Source organism: Vanacampus margaritifer, chromosome 9 (genome assembly GCF_051991255.1).
Source record: "Vanacampus margaritifer isolate UIUO_Vmar chromosome 9, RoL_Vmar_1.0, whole genome shotgun sequence".
Taxonomy (NCBI): domain Eukaryota; kingdom Metazoa; phylum Chordata; class Actinopteri; order Syngnathiformes; family Syngnathidae; genus Vanacampus; species Vanacampus margaritifer.
Genome location: NC_135440.1, coordinates 17238771 through 17247713, shown reverse-complemented (window position 1 = coordinate 17247713; position 8943 = coordinate 17238771). Strand labels below are relative to the sequence as shown.

Here is an 8943-nt window from a genome sequence, read left to right as displayed (position 1 = left end):
GCGCATTAGCTGGTGTTTGACAAAGAAATAAAGTCTACATGGTGGAGTGATTCACTGATTTGTGTCAACATTAACGCCAAGCAGATGGGAGGGAACAATACAAACACTTTTACAATGCATTATGGGAAATTTGTTGCATCCCACTGAAGTAGATTTCACTTTTTCTACTTCTAATAAATTGGAGACAATAATAGTGAAGTGCATTATAAATAGATTTTGAGCACCCCTACATTTGATAATCCAAATGAATACCACTGCAATATCAATGGCTTATGTATAGTAATTGTTCTCATCTGCTTATTTTTGATTTTTGACCAAATACCAAATTATTTAGACAACACAACTCACAACAATTTGTATTTGAAGAGAAAACAAACTGCAAAAATATTTCTCTAACTAATACAATAAAGTTTATTTAGGTTACTTTTGTGTCTGCCTTGTTTATCCTGGAACTACTGTATATTAGAAACATACAGTCAGTACATATCACAATGTAAAATTCATTAAATGTATCAGGTCACTTGTTTAAAAAAGAAAAAAAAAAGTAGCTATGACGTTAATGAGATGAGGTTGACATATTTTAAAGTGTTGTAGTTAAATGTATACAGCACAAAATCAACAACATGGGGGCAAAGCCAAAAGTGTTTCTGGCTAAGTTGAATTCAGATTACAATAAATGACTTTATTTTTACTTTAATTATTTAAAACATACAAGCGAAACACACACATTCTCAGTTAAGTGCAAAAACATTTAAGTAGAAAACATATTGAATTAATTACTTCATATTGAAAGCAAAAATGTAAACTTAAACATACTGTACGTTGCTTGTAACCATTTCCATACAAATACAGACCAACTCGAGTCCCCGTGTGTTAGTAAACAGTAGTACGTCTTTCTCTTTAAACACTGTACCGTTTATAAGCCCCTTTCCAAAGAGAAAGTGGTTCCTTAAGTCCAATGCAGGATTGCAGAACAATTCTCCACAAGGCAATAAGTGGCGCTCCCCTGGCTTTATGTCAAGTCACCGGCATTTTTAGGAGGGGGAGCCTGGAGTTTTAGCAGGGAGGACGTTGTTCTCAAAGTGTCCTTGGTTGGTGATATTCCCAGCTGGAGAGTATCGAGCCACCACGAAGGACGAACTATCTGATGCGATGGCCTTACCGACACCCAGCCTCGTGCTGTTCTTCCACACCATTGCTGTGAAATGGCCTATGGGTGGAACAGAATTTTTTATATTCATCACCTTTTCTTCTTCAAGTAAACATGCTAAAAATCAATCAAATGGCATTCAAGTTAAGCTATGCAATTTAACATTTAAATGCCACCTTAAATCAGCAAAAAAAATGACCTATAACCTGTACAACTCAATTATTTTTTCCTTTTTGTTAGCGTTATTATGCAGATGGCGTATAAAGTTTATTTTTCAAATATTCTGTGAGCTAATTTAAAAAAAAAAAAAAAGAGCCACGAATGGGCCCCAGGCAGGATTTTGGACACCCTGATGATCGCCGACGGCAATTTTGATCATCCTGTGCTTATTAAAAATTCACTTCACAGCCTAATCTAAAAAATTACCTAGCTTCAAAATGTAACAATATCACAATCAGAGTCACACCTATGGACAATTTAGAGTCTTCAATTTATCCAACATAAATTTTTTTCGGTAATGTCCACCAACAAGATTATCAGCTATGGAGTCACTACTGTACATCTTGAAGCAAAGGCAAGCCTGGCCGCTTTTACTACTGGGCAGCGGCCAGCAGATGGCGCAATTGAGCTATGATTGCTGCCTAAAAGTGACACTCCATATTTGGCATTCAACTAGAATTTTCTGGAAACAACTCAATGAGCGTCGGAATAAATGAGTAACTCTTCAAAAGTGTGTTTTACTTTCTTGTGATGTCATCACGTAGCGCAAGAGCCATGGAACTGGACAAAAATACAGTACATAAATGGGTCGTTATTTATTTATTTTTAATCACCGCAGTTGAATCTGCTTGATATTTTTTACATTTGAGTTCAGAATGATAAATTATCACATCAATATGCCTGCATATCATTTTAGGCTTCCTTTGAAGGAAATGACTGACTGTCACAAGATCGTTTTCATACAATATGTTGACATTCACCCCACCAGAAGTGAATGGACCAAACTTCCTCTTTTTCTCTCTCTTTTTTTAAATTTATTTTTATTATAGCTGACTGTGCATTTAAATGTAGGGGAGATTAACTCAGAGCCTAAGATTCTGCTTTATCCCTGTTTAAACATATTTTACTTGAATTTAACTTATCAAAATGAAGACATGATTTTAAGTACAATAAATGAACATCAGAATTAACACTCAATAAGATTTTTTTCCAAATGGTTCAAGATGGTTTTCTGAACAGCAAGTTTGGTATCAAAGCTGCTGTCGAAGGATCGCATAAAAAAGTTTAGTTAAACTCTAAAACAAATGGAAGCTCTTCTAAATATTTCCATACACAAGAATGCTAACATTGGTCTCTCTGTAAATTTTTTCCCCTCATTAGTTGAACATGAAGCAGCATGTGGCGCTGCAAGGAGTGTGCAATCAATTGCAGTCGCCTCCTGCAAAGGGATGTCTCGAAAGACTGCAAGTGACACGAAGACTAGGGATGTGATTTGCCATCAGTTACCCCATGGCGGGTGTCTGAGTCAGACGCTCGCATTCTGATTGCGGTGTGACATCAGCATCACAACAACAACATCATGCATGCCGCGGCTAATGGACGAGGGATTTATAGGCCAAATGGAAAGGTCACAAATAATCGAGTCAGATAAGACTGGGGAGGAATATGAAAAATGCACATTTTAATGTCAGTACATCTAATTTATCCAACAAATAATATTATTCAGTTGAGCATAAACATCACATTTATATTTGGAGTTGATTTAGTCAAAATGTCTGCAATGGCTCAATTAAGGTTGGGAAATCCCGCTAACAACCAACAAATAAGTCTCATTAAAGCAACACTAAGGAACTTTCAGTTTAAGTTGATTATGGCGGCGCCATATAGACAAAAGTGCTAATGTTATGCCTGAAGGAAGACCACATTTCCCATGAAGACAAGCGCATTGTGTTGTTTAGCCCGCTCCAGTGAGTGAAAAGGCCAATGTTGATCTTTGACTGTCCTTTTATTCAAGTTTTTTTTCCCCTCAGAAACAACTTTTCAGTTATTTTGCAGCTTCTGCCAGGAAAGCAGTAATTGTGCGTCGACATCCAAATTGACTTCCGTCTTTGTAACAAATGGGAAAAGGGGGAAGTGACGTATGCCATAAAACAGTCAGCACATTTGTAGTTTTTTGTGTGCCATTGTTCTTACCATCCTCCTCAAAGTTGCTTAATGCCAGTAAAAATGATACAGACCCCTTAAGTCCATGTTTCATCAGAATAGTAATAAAAATATTTTTATTATGGTTGAAAAGTTCCTTAGTGCTACTTTAACCGATGAACCTACTAACCATGAAATGACCATTCTCACCAGTGCCAGAGGAGAATCCAGGAGAGCTGAAGTTGTACTGTTTCACTTCATCGTACCAGCGGTCGGCCACATCCTTTCCTGCACGCAGAGTAACCTCAATTTAGGTGCCATCAAATCACTCTTCTGTCACACACCATAATCACGATGACAGCATTGTCACAGAATCTTTTTTGATCAGCACAAATCCCTACGGGCTACATTTTTATTTACAATGCTGCACTTTTGGTCACCCCGTGCGGCTCCATTCGAGATGCTTTATGACTCACAGCGACGCATTTTTCAGCACTGAATCATGCCTTCTGAGCTCTAAAATGGAAGAGAATAAAAAGGATCCACGCTTCTCAAGAGAAGAATGTGCCTTTGCACTTTACTTCATGCTAAATAGTTGCGACCAACCAACCACTGACAGTAAATATTAGATGGATGCTTCTCGATCAGAGAACGTTTTGTCCCATGATTATTGTGATAGCTCATCATTGATGTACCTGTTTGGTCATAGGACGCCCATGCCAGGTTCTCTCCACAGCTCCCCCTACTGGACTCCTCGCTGTGTTTTAGGATGCGCGTGCTAGCCAAACTCTCAGCATAACTTTAAGGAGACAATGACATTCATTAATACACCTTGAATCATGAATTTAAAAATAAATCTCAACACAAGCAAACTAACATGGATAATATGACACTTAATAAGGGAGTAAAAGGGATAACATAGCAGATAAGTTTCTTAGCATGCTAATATCTTAGTACTCCAATTTTGATTTTGTCCCCTTATCTACAACATACAATAATGTAACATCATTAAAAAACAAAACTGAAATCTGCTGTATACTAAATCTAAACAATTGGCTTTGATGTAGGCCTAAGCAAAATAAATAAATAAAACACGCACACCAGATGAGAATTTGATAGCCCTTGTTAGCTCGCCACCTTAGCTACTTACTTACTACCCACTAGTTAGCTTCTGCTAATTGAGTTAGCATCTAAAGTGCATTAAAGCTGTAAATTGACCTTTCACAAAGACAAAACTGCTGTATTAAAGCTAAATATTTGTTTTTGTTGTGAACAAAAAACACATCAATGAGAATGTGATAGCTTGTTAGCCAGTAGCCACTTGCTACCCATTGGTTAGCTTCTTCTAATCAAGTTAGCATTTAAAGGGCATTTTAGTTGCAAATTGACTTTTCACTCATGAGTTGGTAATATAAATGTTTGGTTGTTGTTGTTGTTTAAACAAAATCTAGTAACACTGTATATCAGGCTATAGAAGACGTATATAATGTTTTGTGTACGTTTTTAAATGTATCACAAAAGAGTGACAAAAGCATATGTATTGAGTTCAGGTCCATATAAATGAAAAAACAAACAAACATTAATTTTATATGTTGAAAGTAGTAGCATTTTACTGTCAATATCTGAGCCTTCATCTTTTCGCATGTATTGATTTGTTTGATATTCATTACATCCTGTTCTTCATCCGTGTTATTCTGCAACATTGACTTAATGTTGTGTTGTGCATGACAATCTTCCATATTGGTGTCCTATAATTAAAGTTTATTTATGTTCTTCCAAGTGTCGCTTTCAAAATACCACGCGCCTGAGGACATTAAATGACTCTTAATGCAAGATGTGATTGTTTTGGCACATAAATAAACACACATGAACAAACTATCTGCTTTTGTTTTTGAAGTTGCGACACAAACTTGTATTGCGCTTGACGATGTGGTCCAAACGAATTTGACAGTTTTCCGTTCTGTGTGAGCACGAGTACATGTTTGTGCGTGTACCCACCGGGCAGCCTCTTTGCTCAGATTGCTGCTCAGTTTGAGTGCTGGAGCCTGGTGCTTCTTCCTGTACTCGTTATGGCACTGCAGCACCTCCTCTGCAAATTGCTTTGAGGCTGAGAGACATATCAAGGAGAGGCAGCGGGGAATGTCAGACATCAGCCTGGCAAAAAGGAAACACGACTATTGAACACCGCGTTCAATAAATGTTATTGCACAATCCATAGTGGAACTTGAGTGTGGTCGTTTAGAGGCCAGACAGAGATTACCAGTGATTGTCGCCCAAGTGCGGTGCCATCACTCACTGCTCTTTTCTCCACTCCTCCAACACAATGGGCACATTCATACAGTAATGCACAGCCACACAAATGTCAGCGCTGCCTCACAGCCAGCATGAATACAATAAAAGCAGCTCCATTCAAAAAAAAGAAACAAGTACTGTAATTTGATTTACATCTTGTGCAGTTTGGCCAGGCTTGGTACTTACCTGACTTCCCCATAGTGAAGACACAGGAAATTTTCTGTCAGACCACTAACGTGCTTCCTACTGATGAAAAATTCCTCTATTCTTTTGTGCTGCTGCCTTGTTGCTCGCTCTTGCAGCTGTTTCTAATGCAAATACTTCAAACCAGCTGCTAATGCCTCATGTTTCAACTTAGCCAGCCTTCCAGTCTGATGTCAGTCCTCCTCGAATTCTGCTGGTATGCAAATTACCCCCCTGGGCTGTTTATCTACTTGAAACACCTTACTGCATATCTTGAGTAACTTCACGTGACTGGCAAGTTACATCTGCCCTGAGTGTGTCTTCCTAACCCAAGAGGACACACCCTCTGCCTGTCTTTTCATTGATTGAAGAGCTATGACACTACATGACATCATCACGAGGAGACATATGCCCATATAAGGCTCTACGTTTTTGAGTGGTCACTATCCTCAGTTGTGTTCAATCCAGGGTCTGCATTAGTTATTTATAACAGTTTTTCCAAAGTGTTGTATATTATAGGTCCTTTTTTTTTGTTGGAAGATGCCAGAAATGGAAATGAGATTACTTTGGGTACACAGGTTGAACATTTTTCTTAAGTAGGTGAAGAAGATTTTAAGACACCCCTGGTGGACACAGAAATGAAATAAAATGTCACTTTTTCCGTTTTTTTCTTCAAAAGTTGATAAAAAATAAACTTCTTGAGGCCCAGGAAACCAACCACACACCTGGGGCCTACATAGCAATTTAAATCCAGGAGTGCCGGAAAAACCTTTCACAAGCACACTAGACAAACCAGATAGACACACAAACAGTAAAAAAAAAAAAAAAAAGCATTTTTCCCAGGTTCAATTTTGGGGTATTTTGTCATTTGTTGCAAAATTGCACATTTTTCAAGTTGCTGTTGATGCCACTTTTTCAGTTCTGGAGTGGTGGGAAACCTTCCACAATTGTACCGGGGGCCTGGCCAGACACAGAACTGGCAAAAAAGAAAGAAAAAAGCACATCAATCACTACATGTTCACAATGCTGCTGAATACAGGTTTAGGTCCAGGGCTGTTGAAAAAATTTCCACAAACGCCATGAGACGCAGAAATAGCACTCAAAAAAAAGTCACAATGTCACCAAGAGGAGGATCTTAAGTTTAGGAGTCAAACAGACTGACAGATTGAAATTTACACCAGCTACTGTGTGTATCTCTGCAGAGGCTCTCAGAGAGAGAGAGAGAGAGAAAAAAAACTCATCTTGACTTTAGTGCTGCAATTGAAAATGTGAATTTCTAGGCCCCTGTCAGTCATGTGCCCTCAGAATAGGGCATCATAAATAAACCGCCTCTTTATTTGCACACCTCAACTGAAGTGGTACTTGAAAGGCTCCCATTTATAACTATCAGCATACGAGGTTCTGACCAACTCACTGCAGAAAAGGTTTGAAGGTTTCCCCCCAACAATGAGACATTTTTGCCTTTGCGCTATTTTCATCCTTTTCAAATACAAGACCGGTTCGAACCACAAACATTGAGAATGCAAACTCAAATGATTAATTTCACCTTTTGGACACACAACTGTGTGTGAAAACAGACTTCTTTGTTATTCCTTAGTGCAAGTCCAATCTTCAACTCCTCCATTTGCGGCGCAGGACCTGGTGAGGGCACTGCATCCTTTTCCAATCTGCTGATTCTCACGCCAATTGCGTCACACTCCAATGTGAGCCGCTCCAGTGAGGGTTAGAGATCGCAATAAGATGAAGCCATGCCACCTGCAAAACAGCAAAGAGTCCATAATGAGGTCATCAAATGCTTATAAATTCTATCTATAAGGGTTATGATCAGAATGTGTGTCAAAACACCACACGAGTAGGCTTGTGTGAAAACATGCGGCCTTCAGGGAACTGTACATTCCAACATCTGAGAAGAGAGATTCTTCTCCTTCGAAGGCTGTTAGCATATTCATCATACATTCTTGCTTGCCCTCCGAGACATTGAATTCCTAATGAAGTCATCACAGCAAGGTGCTGCTCATATTAACTGGAACAGCGTGACTTGTAGCACGCAGCTTGTCTTGCTGCACAGGTGAGGAAAGTAGATTTGGACTTAAATCACATGAACGGCCATCTCATCACATCTTGTTTAACTGTATATTACAATTTGTGGATAGGGAGGCAAACATCTTTCTCATATAAATAGTTATGCTGTGACCATATACAATATAATGTGCCTCTAAAGTGGCTATATTTTCCACTGAAAATGTATTTGACAAAAAAAAATGTTGGTGTAGCTTCAACGCATTTTTTAAAATCGAATTCTTCCAATAAATTGTATTCGCTTCTAGCGTACCTATACTTTTGTTTTGTCCTTATGCTGTTCTTCAGATTGCCAGTACTGTCGCAGTGCTTACATTCACCGCTAGATGGGGCTAGTTGCAAATACTGTACAGTAACGAGGGAGGCGATCTGCAACGAGTCCTTTTAAGCACCGCTAATGACGTCTTGGTGTCATCCATTGAGCGGACATGATGGTCCACATGTGAAAAGTCAAGCCTCTTGATTTCTCATTAGCGGCATGGCGCTTTTGTAATACATTTGTTAGCCCCCAGCCACCCTCCATTACATGCATCGTGATTAGACTGGACAGCTGGATGAAGACATTTTACATCCTGACATTCCTCTGCTATACAGTTTAATTAAGGCATTTGTGATAAGTGTTTGTGTGTTTGTGTGCTGGGCTTGTGTATCGGCATACAAGCGATTGAAAAAATGTCATGCATATAGAAAGATACTTTCCGAGGGATACAGTGTATTGATCTGTGCAAATATATGATTACGTTATCTGTGCACATATCTTCTCGTTGTGTCCTCCCATCTCATCCTTGCTGCCCCACAATCCGTAATTTTCATTTTTCCCTTTGCCCAAACCCTGTCATAAAAATCTCCCTGCAAACGCTTTTAGCGAGAGAAACCAAGCAAAAAGGGCCAGAAATGATTTTTCTCCTTACGCCTTCACTGCGGAGAATGTGGATTTATGATGGCAGAAATGTGAAATAACTCCTAACAGTGGCTATAAGCGCACTTAGTTAGCATATAATTCCTCTTTAGCAGTCCCGGGAGGAAGGTGAAGACTTTTTAATAACTCCTTCCATTCACCTCCATCCTCATTAAGAGGTCCTGCTGAGTGAAAACGG

General features: G+C 39.0%; 1 protein-coding gene across 5 annotated transcripts; it reads right to left on the bottom strand.

Annotated features, from left to right (window-relative positions):
- Positions 1-681: 681 nt before the first annotated feature.
- Positions 682-6112, bottom strand: glipr2l (GLI pathogenesis-related 2, like). Of its 5 annotated transcripts, none has more exons than XM_077575753.1 (5): positions 5771-6112; positions 5291-5446; positions 3988-4091; positions 3483-3580; positions 682-1210 (listed from the first exon to the last, which is right to left on the bottom strand). In XM_077575753.1, the coding sequence occupies exons 2-5, from the start codon at positions 5440-5442 to the stop codon at positions 1013-1015; spliced, it is 552 nt and encodes a 183-aa protein (XP_077431879.1). In that variant the 5' UTR covers positions 5443-5446; positions 5771-6112; the 3' UTR covers positions 682-1012. The 5 variants fall into 5 exon arrangements, with proteins under 5 accessions (XP_077431879.1, XP_077431881.1, XP_077431882.1 ...); XM_077575755.1 differs by having other exon boundaries at positions 5291-5399; XM_077575756.1 differs by having other exon boundaries at positions 3503-3580; positions 5291-5399.
- Positions 6113-8943: the final 2831 nt, after the last annotated feature.

Coding starts and splice junctions, on each gene's coding strand:
- glipr2l (XM_077575752.1), bottom strand. CDS start 5,581: ATGGCACCGCACTTGGGCGACAATCACTG. Junction 3,581..3,987: donor GGCGTCCTATGACCAAACAG/GTACATCAATGA, acceptor CTCTGCGTGCAG/GAAAGGATGTGGCCGACCGC. Junction 1,211..3,482: donor GTGAGAATGGTCATTTCATG/GTTAGTAGGTTC, acceptor TTCCACCCATAG/GCCATTTCACAGCAATGGTG.